Source organism: Pelmatolapia mariae, linkage group LG18 (assembly GCF_036321145.2).
Source record: "Pelmatolapia mariae isolate MD_Pm_ZW linkage group LG18, Pm_UMD_F_2, whole genome shotgun sequence".
Classification (NCBI taxonomy): domain Eukaryota; kingdom Metazoa; phylum Chordata; class Actinopteri; order Cichliformes; family Cichlidae; genus Pelmatolapia; species Pelmatolapia mariae.
Window position 1 is genome coordinate 19144279 of NC_086243.1, and position 15522 is coordinate 19159800.

General features: G+C 39.4%; 1 protein-coding gene across 2 annotated transcripts in view; it reads left to right on the top strand.

The window, feature by feature from the left end:
- Positions 1-15522, top strand: part of sntg1 (syntrophin, gamma 1) — a 39558-nt gene that overhangs the window by 17556 nt on the left and 6480 nt on the right. The window contains exons 7-15 of one of the 2 annotated variants that reach the window (XM_063462390.1): positions 6-49; positions 386-427; positions 774-900; positions 1454-1536; positions 1847-1977; positions 3950-4079; positions 10260-10298; positions 13477-13593; positions 15188-15259. In XM_063462390.1, the coding sequence (XP_063318460.1) occupies positions 6-49; positions 386-427; positions 774-900; positions 1454-1536; positions 1847-1977; positions 3950-4079; positions 10260-10298; positions 13477-13593; positions 15188-15259 (785 nt within the window). The remainder of the gene's footprint in view (positions 1-5; positions 50-385; positions 428-773; positions 901-1453; positions 1537-1846; positions 1978-3949; positions 4080-10259; positions 10299-13476; positions 13594-15187; positions 15260-15522) is intronic. The other variant, XM_063462391.1, reaches the window with a different exon arrangement.

Consider the following 15522-nt stretch of genomic DNA (forward strand, 5'->3'; position numbering starts at 1 on the left):
TCCAGCTGAACTGTCTGGGCTGCTTTTCATCGGAGACGGCATCCTTCAGGTAACACGCCACATTAATGCGCGTTTACACATCTCATCCCACACCACGAGCTAACACGTTTCCTCATTCTTTAATAATTCATGCGCCACATGTCCATAAAACTGTGGCGTAATTATGCATCCCTATAGGCTAATAAAGGTCTTTAATTTGTTGCATCTCTTTCAGCCAAAATAAATAAATAAATCGATTAAAGAAAATCTCCCACATGGCAACAGTTTTTGCCGCAGATGTCATAACAATTATTATGCTGGCCCCATTAATCATTTTGAAGATAAAGCTACAGTGATATGATGCCAGCAGTATCATTTAGGCTAACCGTGTTATTGTTGTTTCCAGATAAATGGAATAAATGTCAGGAGCTATCGCCACGAGGAAGTGGTAAGCTGTCAGCTCATATCTCATAGTTTCTCACCACTGCAACAACTCTTTCAACAGCTTATCTTGTCTCACTTCATGATTTGTATCTTTCTGACATGTAAAGCCAATTTTTTTTCTCTTTCATTCCTGCCTAAATTCATCTGTAAGCAATATGTGTGAGTAAGGAGCATAAAAGTTGCACTCTGTAAATCCCTTATCTTGGATTTCCATTCTTAGCGAGGCTTTGGCACACCATGTTTCATCACAGCAAGCAATCAGCGAGAAAAACCTCACAGTTTACAGCTCCTGTAAAGAAGACCAAAAAAAAAAAATATTCCCAAGGTTTGTTTGTTTTTTTGCCTTCCAGGTCCAGGTTTTAAGAAATGCTGGTGAAGAAGTGACTCTCACGGTTTCTTTCTTAAAGAAGACTCCAGCCTTTTTGAAACTGCCCCTTTGTGAGGACTGTACATGTGAGAACCCTCTCATTCACCCCGGTATTAGGTCTAAGTACATAATCACTATTACCGCTGTGGAAAATAATTGGCCAAGAGTATTTATAGCTGGTGGGGTTTTTTTTTTTCCTGTCTAGAATTGGTCGCCCTGGAAACAATAAATTTGAGTCGACTTGAGAGAAATAAAGAAAAATACGCCCAGCTCCTGCTCCATTTATTTTGGACTTCCTGTCTTGTTAAGCACTGACTAAAGCTGCTGCTTTGAGGAGTAAACCCATCTCAAGCTTCAGAAAAGATGCTAAAGACTAAACTGAAGTAATTAACAAAATGGCGGGATTGATTGCTCTCGTATGTCAGAGCTTTATTGTGAGACATGAAAGCGTTTCATGAAATCCTTTCATTTGCGTATATAGGGCAGGTTGACTGGCCATCCAGCCAGTCAACGGAATACAAATTGGCAGAGAGCTGGAGCCGACTTGAGCAGCAGAACAAAGTAACACACTTTAGATGATGGCTGTGATTCATTGCTGCTAGAAACCTTGAAATAGACGGGGGTGTAGCTGTGGGTTTATTGTTGTTTTCCTGTGTGCTGCAGGCATCCCCAGTGACCAGAGTAGTGGGACCTCCTCTCCTCTGTGTGATAGTGGCCTGCACTTGAACTACCATCCTAACAACACGGTACTTTTTCATTAGCCTTTCTTTTGATTGGCTGATTCAGTAGCTGTCCTTTTGTAACTACGCAGCAGCAGCGTTCCCGATGCCAGAAAGTTGTTTCCATGCAACTGTCACTGCTTGCTGATAGCTAGGATGTTCTATCTTTATCTTTTGAGGACGGCAAATCACTTTTAATCTGCAGCTTGTGCTGTCTGTGCATCCGCAACAACCGTAGAGTTGCAGCAGGACTCGGGCTCTTTGACATGTGAACAGCTTCAAATGCTGGAGGTGGGAAAGGGCCATCTCTTCTAACTTCGGTTTCACACTTCTGCAGGACACCCTGTCCTGCTCGTCCTGGCCCACGTCCCCAGGGCTTCGCTGGGAGAAGAGATGGGTGGACCTGCGCCTTATTCCTCTGCTACACTCACGCTTGTCACAGTATATCCCCGGCTCTGACGTTTCCAGGTGAGCTCTGGGACTTCGTGCTGAAGTGTCAGTTTCTTTCTTCTTAAGATGTTAGTGCAGAGATCTCTTACATTTTAAATGCTTGGGGATTTTCAAATAGAGCACACTGCAATGCTCCATCTATAAATAGACTGTGTAGAGTATCCCATTAAACACAGGGAGTTTTTACTCCCCACGATCAGTATTTGGCTGGGTTAACACTTGAACTTATGCCTCACTGGTGCCTTGTGATTTGGTTGGGTTAGTGAGTAAAGCCAGATTTATGTTCCTCTGCTTGTGTCGGTTTGGGCAACTCTTTGGATATGCAGAGAAAAGGATTATAGTAACTGAGCCAAAAAGCCAATAGTTCGTTGCCTGACGCCTGTCTGGAACAGAAAAGGGACATGATAGTGAAGTTTACCACAAAGCAAAAGAAACTATTTTATATACACAGTAGTACATACACTGTATTTGTAGTTCCAGTTCACAACAGCTGTCTGATGGTGCTTTACAGTGTAAAGTAAAACCCTGCAATATTATCATGAACTTCCACAATCATACAGTCCCTGTAGGAAACACCCGGTGCCACCTGTGACTCAGGAGGTAGAAGGTAGAACAGATCATCTACTAGTCGGAAGGTTGGTGGATCGATTCCCTGGCTGCTGTTAAAATACACCTTAAAGTACTCTTGTGGAAGATACTGAACCCCAGATTGTGTGCACCCAAAGCTTGTATTAAGTGCTCAGTTAGAGTAGAAAAGCTCTATATATGTAACTTCAATAAGGAAGATCTGTAATCACTGATCTGCCTGCTTTCCTAGGCTGCCAGTCTGTTCATTACATCACTGCCACTTTCACACACTATCAAACTCAATACCGACATCACCTTCTTTGAGCCAATCAGCCTCTAGTCTGTATGGTTTAAGTCTGTGTTCTCTGTCATTCTTCCTTTCAGGCTCTCATTTGTGCAACCAACCTCCTCCCCATCTCCACCTCACCTGAGTCACTCAGACCTCCATCCAACCTTCATCTTCATCTTCACCACCACCAGTGTCTAGACATTGGGAGGTCCACTCCTAAATCCTCTCACCAATGGGATCTCGTTCCGAGTCTTATCACAGAATAGATTCATTCATTTCTCTTTCTCAATAAATATCTTTAAATCGTCCAAACGATCTCTCCTTATTGAACTACCAGAGGACTTAACATGTGTTTCTTGAAAGATTTGTATAACAATCTGAGACTAACAATCCTCTGCCATTAGATGGCATTTCATAAGTATGAGCAGCTTCACTGTCTGCATCTCTTTATATTTACTCCTGCAGGTTCCCTTAAAAACAAAAACTAACTGTGTGAACACAAACCAGAAACAGAACATGGCATACGACGCCATGCAGCTGCCAATAAATGCATTTAAACCTGTAATCTGGGCAGATCACATATGTAACTGTTCTGGTTTTATCTCAATAACTGCATATTGCTGGATATGTTTTTGCATTTATTTCTCATATTGCAGGCACGGCTTTTGGATTATATTAAAAAAAGAAGTGAACATTTAATATTTTGAGGTGTTTCATCACCTGACCAGCCTGTTCCAAAAGTAGTGCAGTATTCCAAAAAATTAAAAGAGAGAAAGAAACATAAATTCCCCCAAAACTATTTTCATATTATGCATGTGGATCGCCTAAACAAGCAAAGTAACTAATTAGTGAGCTTGCGCTTAGCTTACGTTGCTAAATTAATTAATCTTGGAAAATTGGATGTTCAGTTTTTCAGGATTCAAGTTATTAAACAGCAGCATTTTTCACCACAGTCAGTTTTGCTTAGTTTGTTATCACAGGAATCCCAGAGGAAGAGTTTCTAGTGCTGGGATGCAATGAACTGTCTCTAATCCCCTTTTAAAATAAAAACAGAAACTAAATATGAATGTGTAAAATATTTGAAATCCTCCCCTGATCTTTGGCTTTTGTTTTTATTTTTCTTTACTCTTTCAGGAAAAATGCTTTCCAGGTCATAGCAGTGGATGGTGTTTGCAGTGGAGTTATACAGTTTCCCACAGCAGAAGAATGCTTGGACTGGCTTCAGGCAATCGCAAGCAACATTTCCAGCCTCACCAAGCACAATGTGAGTAAGAAGCAATAACAGTTGTTAGCTCTCGTGGTCCCACATGTAAACCAGCAGGAAATTGGTTTGAGTGTTCATGCAACACGCTTGCAGTTTGTGGATTATCTAACAGTTCCTTTCTGAATGTCACAACATTAAGGGCCGTAGACACGTACTAATGGGCCTTCTCACTACGAATAAAGTTAAATTTTATTCCTGAGTGCTCGAAGTCACAATAACAGCAGCCTCGCTGTACTACACTTATTCCTTCCAGCTGCCAGTATGCACTCATATTATCTATAATTCATCCAAAAATATTGCATTAAAATGAAACCACAAGGCAGAAAGAAACAGAGAAATGACTGCGTTGTATTCTTTCTCTTATTGTGAATACAATTTTCCAAGCTCTACTTCAGCTTTGTGGAAAACCTGTTTATGTGTTTTCAGATGAGTGGTCATGCTCAGCAGGGATCTGAAATACCAATACTGCTTAACAAGCTCCATTGCTGCACATCATGGCTCATATATGAAAAATTGATACATTTAACATTTTATATTTTGGTTTATTTTCATTCATTTCCATGTAGAAACTTCTGGTATTTTTTGGGAATTACTCTCTAGGTAGATAAAACATGGGACCGACTGAGCAGCAGTTAAAATCAGGGATTTGTAATTATCATGTGTCCCTCAGCATGGCGGCATGTGTGTGTGTTTGAGAGAGAGAGAGAGAGAGAGACAGAGAGAGTCTTGGGGGGATAATGGAGCCCTGATTAATTGGAGTGGACGAAGTGAGGGACATACTAAACATAACACTGATGACTCACTGCCAGCAGTTTTAACAGTTGAGAATGTATTCCTGTTCTGGCCTGAGTACTTAGTGAAGTGTGTGAGTGAGCTGGTAACATACAGTAGATGGATCTGCTGAAATAAAAGGTGTCTTATTGCATGACATTTTAAAAAAAGGTTGTTTATTTTGACTTTACTCATCAGAAAGTGATCTTACGGTTCATTTTGCAGCTTGTCACTTGTCTTTTCCTTGGTGATGATTTCTTGGGATGATTGGTCACATGCTGGTGTGACTGAGCAATTCACATCAGCATGTGAATTGCATGTGAATGTGAATGCAGAGAATGTCCAGATGCAGTGTAATATTCCATGTGAGATGGGGTTTTTTTTCTGCAATGATTTGTTCATAAAGCATCACTGACTTCAGCGGTACTGCTGGTGGTGGCCTTGTGTCCTTGAGCAAGATACTAAGCCCCAGATTGCCCTGGATATTTCCGCCGGTGTGTGAGCTGGTGTGATAGCTTAAGTGCTTGGAAAAAAGCACTGTATGACTGTGTGTGGATGGCTAAATGTGGCTCGCAGTGTAAAAATGCTTTAAGTGGTCAGCAAGACTAGAAAGTGTTACACAAATACACGTCCATTCACCACTCACCATGGTCACAAACTGTATTGTTGTTGTTTACACTGCATCATTTACAACCTTTCACTATCATAGGTGTGAGCAGACTGAGGAAAATGCAGTGAAATATTGCACACAAATAAATTAAAACTCCACATTTAAAACTATGTGATCATCAGTGTGATTACAGTTCATGATGAAAGGATGATGACTAAAAGGCTGAGAGTGCAAGCTGTCCAGTTGTTAACACAAATGTCAGAAGATGGGCTTTGAAAAAATGTCAGAGGTTCCCTGTCTTAAAATTGCACTCTGTTTTCTTGGGATTTACAAATCTTTTATACTAACTGAAAGATATAGCCTCGAGGTCTGAACGGTAAAGCTAGTGGAAGCTGCATTCTTTCTAATGGCCAGCAGGAGGTGACTCATCTGATTACGAAAAGGAGAAGGTTGCAGTAGGGCTACAAGAAAAGTAGCACACTACTCACTGGATTTGTTACCTCAGTAAACATTTTGCTGATGATTTATGGTCTCAATTGCTAATTTCAAAGCGTATTCAAGATAGCGTCTTTTTTTTTTTTTTAAAATAAAATGTTCCCATTTTTTATAATATCAACAACAAAGTAGGGCATGCATATTGTCTTGGCCTTTAGAGCTTTCTGTGAGACAGACTCGTTGAAGATATGCATTTGTCTCTTTTCTTGAACCTAATCAGGTAATTTTGTTGCCTAAACCTAATTAAACTGTATACATACTTATGAAGGAAACTCTCTTTGCTGGTACCCAAGAACACTTTCTTCTAGTCCCCTATTCAGAAGGAGTCACTGCAGTGGGTAGCTCTGCATATTTTCAGTTGAATTCAGTACAATTTTAATTATTATGGCTTCAAATTTATAACAACAGTTGTCTCGAGATGCTTTATGTTGTAAGGTAAAGACCCTCCAATGATAAAGAGAAAACCCCAACAATAAACAGCCCCCTTTGAGTAAGCAGTGTGATGGTGAAAGCACTATTTGATGCCCTTCCTGACGCAACCCCAAAGGAATTTGTGTCTCCTCACAGCATCAAACCATGGTTGGCACATGTGTAAATCACTATGCTGTTGAGTTACTACATTGAAAATATATATAAAAATGATCCAAATCAAAAAAATTGTCTTATGGGAGAAATCAAGGCTCCTCTTGCTAGTGCTTTGAAACTGTTGAACTTAAAGCTTTAGGTGACATCATGGCGACTCCTTCCATGCATGTTTGGGAATCACAAATCTGTCCAAAATCTAAATCCAGATGCAGATGTTGAGATATTTTAGTCTGGAGCAAACCACCAGACCAACATGTCTGCACAGTGTAACTAACCGCACATACTGTAAGTATTAGAGAGCATTACATAACTATTTAATTTGAGTCTGCCAGCTACATTGTGAGTCCAGATACACTTTACCCAGTCAGGGTCTGGCATATTTTAGAATTTGCATAATAATTGTATTTATATTACATGCTAATGTGCTTTGTGGTTTCATCCTGTTGTTATTCCACCACTATAAAACTGTTTACGCTCCAGAGACAAATAAAGGATTTATTGATTGGTTGATTGTGCTGCACATCAGCCACAAATTGTCCTACAAAGATTTTAAAAACGCCATAAAACCACCAAACTTATTTGTGGCTTTGCATCGTGAGCTCAAAGTAAATGTTAATAGAGTGATAGACTTAAGAACCAGAGAAAATCATGGAAACGAGACAGAGATATATTAAAATTAAGGCTCTAATGGAGGCCGGGGGTCATCCTTCGCTCGCTTATATTTCAGCTGATCTGTTTGTACTCAAACACTGAAGCATTCGTCACGAAAAAAGTGCCTCCAGTTCTCTGGGCAATGATGGAGGAGGAAATCCACTCAGCACTACACAAATCCCCATAAAGGCTCCGTGATGTTCAGGTCTGGTGACTGGAGAGGCCATCCCGGTGTTCATGAAACCACTCTTGAATTTATTTAGCAGCGCACTTTAAGGCATCATTTGAAGGAGTGTGGAAACATTATGAAGGGAAGTTTTTTTACTCCATTGCTTCTAACAACTCCCACTAGTCAGCTGCACAGCGAAGCAACAGATATCGTAGGCTGAACTCGTCCTGCCGCCTCCCTTCCAAATGTAATTGTGAATCAAATCAGAAGTAAGAATGAGCTTGAATCGTGACTCATTCGTCGTGACTCATTTCTTTCTTGTTTACTGCTCCCCACACCAGGTTATGTCTTTGTGCCTTGACCTTGTGGTTTCTTTAGCACAGCTGTGCTTCAGGTTTTCCAGCTCGTTCCAGTATATTCTGCTGAGACTTGGGCTCAGAGGTGCTGATTCGATTCTGAGGCAATTTTCAAAGCTGTAGCTCAGTGGCATTGAGCAGCTCCACTGTTAAGTGTCTGTCCACCTCTGTCAGCGAGCTGTTCACCTTTCATTATGCATTTGTTTGGTTTACAGTGTGCTGTCATGAATTTTGAGACCAATTTTCTTAAATTGGAAGGCAATTTAGTTGTTTTTATAACAGCCTGAACTGAATTGCTCTGTTATTTAGTTGCTAGAAACACCCGAATAAAGCACAAGCCCTCAGTGGTGGGAAGCACCAAAGTATATTTATACAAGTACTGTGTTTAAATATAAAGTTATTTATATTTTCTCTGATGATTTTCATTTGAACTAAACAATATTTATTCATTTAAAGGTTTTAACTGCAGCTGTTAACCTTAAGATTTCAAATAAGTAAATTAGAAGATATCAGCAAGGAAGAAAAAAGGTGTTTTTATCACTTCCGCTGAACAGTGACGCTTATTATATGGATTTATTAAAAACCCCTGATATTTATCATATACTGGCATATATCACCCGTTGGAGAGTCTGGTACCCAGTGGATAGTATTCTTGCAATCCTGTGTAATCCAGTAAATTCATCATAACTTTTATTTTTACACTTACTGGCTAAATTTGTGCAGTTATACTATATAACTATATGAATATAGGGTGTTTTTGCTGCTGGGCTCGTTAGCCTTTGGTGCAGTTCATTTGTGCAGGCGTGACCACAGCACTTGCACTCATTTGTGGACCAAGCAACCACCAAAAGACCCTTTGGAGGAGGTGGTCTTGGTGCGGTTACAAACAAACTCCAAAGTGGTTTATTTTAGGTGAGAATGTGATCTAAGCCTGATCCAACCCAACTACCAGGTGTACGCTATCCTGTTGCCAGGTATGCTTTCCAGCCCGGGATGTGGAAGAGTATCATAGCTGTGTAAAATGAACCAAGGGCTCATCCGCTAGTCCAGAAAACAGCACCTTCTTCCTATACTTACGTTTGCTGCTCCCGCCTGAGACAGATCTGCCCAATGACACATTTTGATTCACTTTTGAGAGTTTTCTCTGTGTGAAAAGAAACCAACCCACAAGAAAAACCTGCAACTTTACAAACTGATCAGCTGATTTAAATTACAGGTGTGAAAATGCCCTCAAAGAAAGGGTCCAAGTACTCCTTTCACCACTGCCAGCTCCTGTTGTGACATAGGGTGTTTTTAGCCTCTTTAAACATTGCTTTGTTTTCCCCCTTGGTGTGGTTCATTTGTACAGATGTGGGCACAGTAATCATACTCAGGTAAAGACCAGAAAAACTGTACTGAGTCCGTTTGAAGGAGGTGTTCTCAGTTCTCAGAGTGCAAACTCCAGAGCAGTTTGTTTGTTTTGCCTCAGGTGCCTGAAAAATCACACAGATAAATAAAAACTCATTAGGAGTAAATTATCCATGTTTTCCACTAATCCAGAATATGGTTCCTTCTTCCTGTGTTTACTTTTGTGGCTCCTGCCTCTGACACATCCGGCCAGTAAGCAGACTGGTTATTCGTGACGCATGTTGGTTCACTTGGAGTTCACTTGGAGTTTTCTTTGTGCAAAAAGAAACCAAACAATGAGGAAAATCTGCAAGTTCACAAGCTCATCAACTCATTGGGAGCAGAATGAACAAACTATAGGTGTGAAAACGCCACCTCCAGGGCGCCCACAAACTTCAGTCAGACTTCTCCTGTTTGTATTTTTAGATACGGTGAAATGTGCACAAGCTCCTGCAAAACTTGAAAAACCGGACCCTTCAGAATTTCCTAATTTGTGTTAGAACAGGATAGACCTGCCATCTGAACAAACCCACCGTCACCGCTCACATATATTCAAACCCGGCTCACATCCTGACAGTTCATCTTCTGGAAAAAACCCCCCCCAAAATCTTGTTTTCTCTCTGGACCCAAACTTCAGCTACATCTCACAGTAAGCTGCTGCGACATTTTCCTCCTTCTATAGGAGGACAGCATGAGGACCGGACAGCTTAATTTGGTGTTCAGCTCCTAAGGAAGAGTTATTTTGATAGTAAAGTGTGGATTAGGTGCAAGTGATACCTGTGATCTGAGGAGAATGTTTTAATTTAAAGGCTGACTGCTCACTCTGTAGTCCCCCTGCTTTTATTACCACAGAGAGAATGGATTTTAAAAAAAGGATTTCTTTTAGGAACAGCCTCGGGTCCTTGTGGAAATGACTCTATCTCATTTTGAAATTAGCATGCTTTGACTAAATGAAGTAGCTCAAACCGTTTTCCTTCAGTGCCGTGGTTAGTATGTTAGCACGGAAACTGTAATTCATATTTATTTATTCTTGGAAGCTTTGTCACTGATTGGGAGGCCTCGTGGGGTCCTGCAAATATGTCAACCTTGTCAGCTGTGTCTGATTGTTAGCTGGAGATATTTTAATGAGTTATTGACATTCTCATTAAATTTCACAGGTGAAGAAGATTAACCGGAATTTTCCAGTTAACCAGCAGGTAAGATGTTTTTCCTCATGCAGCGGTTGCGTCTTAAGATCTTCATTTTGCGTTGTCGGGCATTCATTTCATCCTTATCCTGAAAATCAGAAGTAAATATAACCAGTCAAGAAAAATAAATAAATTAAAAGAAGCCATCTATTGCAGCACAAGAAGAGCGTTTGCATCATTTTTGTCCGTCCACTGAGACATGATCAGAAAACTGTTTAAGCGCTTTCAGCCAGTTAACTCGCAGAGCGTCATCTTTCATTTAAAACACCACAGCGAGGCTCTTCTTTGTTACTTTTTCAATCTGGTTTTCTGACCCACAAAGAGACATGAATCCACTTGACAATTCATTCAAGAAATTAAACAACATGAGATGTGCTTGTCCCAAATCTTTCACTTGCTTGCAAATTCTTAAAAAACAAAAACCCAAATAAACAAACAAAAACCTGCAAAAAGATAAGCAAACAAACAATTTTCTCTTGGCGCAATCAACCGGTGGCTTCCTGAAGAGTGATGCTATGATATGTTTAATATCTGAACTGATGTCTTGCAGCACTGCTGATAGAGGCTTTGCTTTCTTTTTCTTCATTTCCCCATCTGTCTAGCTGCTTGTCCTTGTTGCGAGTGCTAAATTACAAAGCGTTTGCTGGGGTACGCAAAAGAATGAAGTACACACATCAGCCACAACATTAAAACAGACAAAGTAACATCACATGAATGTCAGGCGCCAAACTTTCCGAGCAGAGCGCTGCACCGTAGCAAAAAGACCAATGTTTTTTCACATCACCTGCCGGTGGTTTTAATCTCGTGGCTGATGGCCGTGTGTCATCATGAATCAGTGTCAGTTTTCTATGTGACGTGTGTGGGTTTTCCTCACCCACACACATCACATGTAATTGTTTTGGTCAGACTACAATATAAAGGACTGAAAAGGTGTACTTGTGTAATTGGACACATAAACAGATCCGTAAAGTGTGAGAAATTAAACTTTCGGGTTAATTTTTTGACTCACATTAATAATGATTTCGCTCTCTGTGCTAAACGTGAAGCTACCACCCTCAGCATTGAGACAGGAAATTGGGAAAAGGATAGTCTTTCCAAAAATAACAAAATCCTACAACATCTCTAAAGCTGAATGATTAATACCTTGTAGCTTATGTGTTTAATCTTTCCAAAAAAACCACAGTGTAAAACAACAAGCCAGCGTCTTTCGCGAGAATTACGTGTCACACATACAACACTGGTCGACACCAGGCAGAGTGTGGACCCAATTGCAGGATTTAGAAGCAGAACTAAACTCAAAACAGCTTTATTGCTGGAAAACTCACAGGAAAACCAAAAATGCAAAAACTAAGATAGAGCTGGAGTCAAAAATGCAGGAGACTCAGAATCTAAGAGGAAACAGGTAAAAGGGAACATGCAGCTCAAGAGGACGACATGACAAAGAACTGAGGACTTAAATACACACATGAGGGAACAAGGCAGAGTGGAGAGACCTGATAAATCATTTCTTAAAACCAAAACAAATCATGAACTCAGAAAGAGCTCAGAACCCTGAGTCCAAAATGCAGGGACCCTGAAAACCAGTCACCAGTTTGTTCACTGATCTTGGCCAATTTCATAATTCTGAAGTGGGTTATTTATAATAATTGATAATTTGGTACTTTATTTTTGGATTTTTATTAGAATAATAACATGTTCTATTTGCTTTTAAGAAATTATAGAGTTAGCTTTGTGAGACGTTGGCAACTCTAGGTTCAGGGTGTACTCCTTCAATGAGTCCTACACGTGTTTGTATAAACGACTAAAATTAAAAGTAGCATACAGTACTTTGCTCAAAAATAAAATATATAGCATAAAACATATAATAGCTTTAAAATAGCAAAAGTGTGGGGTTAGCCAGTTTTAATCGCATTTTGACTAAAACCCAGCGACAGATAAACTAAGCCAGCAAACAAATTTATGTTAGCAAAACAAATTAATTTAAAGGCAGGGGCTGTTTCAGTTAGCAGGGGGGCCCACAGGAAATCAGAGTATTTAAACTCAGTGTAGAGTCAGTGTAGAAAACAGCCCCCCCCCCCCCCCGTCATCTCTGTGATGTATTAAACATTTATTATTATGTGAAAAGTGGAGCTGCACAAGGGTTTAAATATAATTTTGTGTTGGGAAATTGTTTTGTAAAGTGAAAAAAAAGTATTTAGACTTTTTACTTCAATAAAAGCTACAATCCTACTTATGTAGTTTAATAGTGCACAGGTCGCATATTCAAAATATATTTAAAGTAGCTAAAGTAAATGTTTTCATTAGGTGGAATGAGCGCTTTCTGAGCCATATACATAATATTTACTGAATATTGAATTACTGACATGTTAATCTTCATATTGCTGCTGTTGATAACTGATTTTAATCACTTATATTGTTGTTGATCTGTTATAATACATTTTAACAACAAAATAACAAGTAATTAAAGCTTTCAAAATAAAAGCAGAATAACATGGAAATCAAACCTCGTTAAAGTACTTAGAGCTAATATGCTCCATTCTAATGGTGTTGGAGATCACAAGATTAATAGTACTCTAATCTAGTGCTTTGGTGGGAAGAATACACCAAGTAATATTTCAGGGGGGCTGGTGCCACCCCATGATGGGGTTCTGGACACACCCTTGAACATAGACATACTTTTTTTTAGAAGTTTTTTAAAAGTTTTTATTTTTATTTGTTTTTGTTTTTTTTTTTACTTTGATAAGAAATACAATTTTAAACAATTAACACTGCTATTTTCCATTTCATATAATTTTTTGTGAAAGCCACAGGAAACCAAAGGGAGATGGGAAAAAGAGCTGTATGTAGCCGTGGAGCCACACGTTTGAGACACCTGAGCTCGACGGAAAATAGATTTTAATTTAAATATTTTGTTATTATAGGATCATAAAACCCATAAAGTTCATTCAACTTTAATATTAGATCAGTATTTCTCTAAAAGACTACAGTGCACTGCTTTTATGACTGCTGTACAAGCTAAAGGCTCCAATTGAGCCATTTGTACTCGGTCAAATATAACAGCACCGAATAACCACTAAACTAAACTGACTAAAGTCTGTTTTTAGAGCTTTTCAACAACTATTTAGTAGATTTTACAGAGTGGCATAAAATAACATGCCTTTTTATTGTTGTCTTTACCCTCTGATAGATTATCTACATGGGCTGGGTTGACGAGAAGGAGCAGGACTCCGTTCAGGACCGAATGTATTCACCAAAGTTCCTCGCTTTGAGGGGTTCCTCCCTCTTCAAGTTTTCAGCACCTCCTGTAAGTTTTCCTGCCAGCGTCTGCATTTGAATGGATGTCATTCAGCTCCATCGGGAGATTTTCATTTGATGCTAATGTATTGTTTAGGGAGAAAATGCTTAGGCAAAAAGGAAGCAGCTCACTCATAATCATTTGTGCTGCATTGATCTTTCACTTGATTGATGGCGATCATTAAATCTGTTTACATTCTGCCAGCCACTTAGGTGATTATGACAAGAGGGATAAGCTGTCGATGGTCCGGGAGATGAGAAAAGATTGATAGATAACTGAAATTGCCTTCTCAATGTGAATGTGCTGATATAAATGGAAAATGCTAATGTGAATAGATGGTGGGATGTAGGAGCCTGCCTATTCAGCAGTGAGGACCAGATTCTTTATTGTTGAAGTTACCTGTGACAAATATTTCCATTCACGTGGCAAGGAGACAGCTGAATCCGACAACCATTCATCAATAACTGTGGACACAAATGGCTATTGTACAGTCATGTTTTAGAAATCTGTGGATGGGCACAGCAAGCCTCGAGGGCTTTGTATTTCAAACATTTCTATGAAAGTATAAAGAGTATAGGTTGGTGGCTTCTTTTTTATAGACTTTTCAAAACCAAAAATGTAAACGTTAAAGTGTAAAAGATTGATAAATGAGTTACAGTGTAACCTCGGATTTGTTCTAAATTACATAACATTAACCAACTGTTTTATATCAGTGGGTAAAAGATTACAGTAAAAACAATTCTTGCTCAGTACAACAGACTATATAAACTTTTTAGAGCCAGCATGATGTTACCTATTAGTATAGGGTAAGTAGGAGCCAGGTGCTGCTAAACAATGAACTGATCATCAGCAATGCCAGTCTTCCCAGGAGTGGATGTCCCTGCAAATTTACTACATGATAAGACCAGGCAATGCTCAGAGAAACTGCAAAAAAAAAATGTTCATGACAGTACAAATAGAGAAAGACTCAATAAGTATGAAAGGAGAGAGCCTCTGTTCTCTAAAAGAACATGGCAGCTTTAGGTTTGCAAAGTTGCATTTGAACAAACTCCAAGACTTCTGGGACAATGTCCAAAGTGGAGACGTTACCCACAATGTGCAACATCACAGCATATCAGCACAAACACCTCATACTGACTGTCAAGCACGGTGGTGGAGGGGTGATGATTTGGGTACCCTGCAGTCACTGAGTCATTGTGAATGTCAGTCTGACTCTGGAAGCTAAAGTTTGTCCTGTTACACTGGATCATGTAACAGGACAGGGATCCCAATCACATCAGCAAATCTAATACAGGATGGCTGAAAAATGGCCAAGTCAATATCCATGTGTCTTTCTGTTGTAAACTTTCTATGGGGATTGGCTCTCTTTTGGAGACAGCCTCAAGTGGTCATTAGAGGAACTGCAGTTTTTGGAGTTTATAGTAAATATAGTTGCTCTTTATTTGATTTTATATTTCAAGAATGAAACACAAACTTATCTTTATGTTGTCCTGACATTGATTTTTTTTTTTTTGCAAATAACTGCAATATTATTTAAAAGTATTTCTACCAAAGCAAATACATTCCTCAAATAAAATATGAAAATTGGATGTGACATTTTCAGGTGACAACATGGGACTGGACGAGAGCAGAGAAAAGCTTTACTGTGTACGAGATAATGTGCAAGATTTTAAAGGTACGTCGGTCCTTCTTTTAATCTGCTTCCCTGAACATTTACAGAAGCATCTCTCAGATAGGATACACTGAGAATACTAAGTAGCAAACTGAATCTGAGGAATGCCCTTATATAACTCACTTATTAATTTGCATGTGTTCTTTTCCAGTCCCACAGAGACACTCAAGGTTCACATTTCATTGTTCATTCTCTCCAGGTTCAAGGTCACTTTGAATTTCATAGTGGGAATTTATCTTGAGTTCATTATCTAGAAACTCATTATG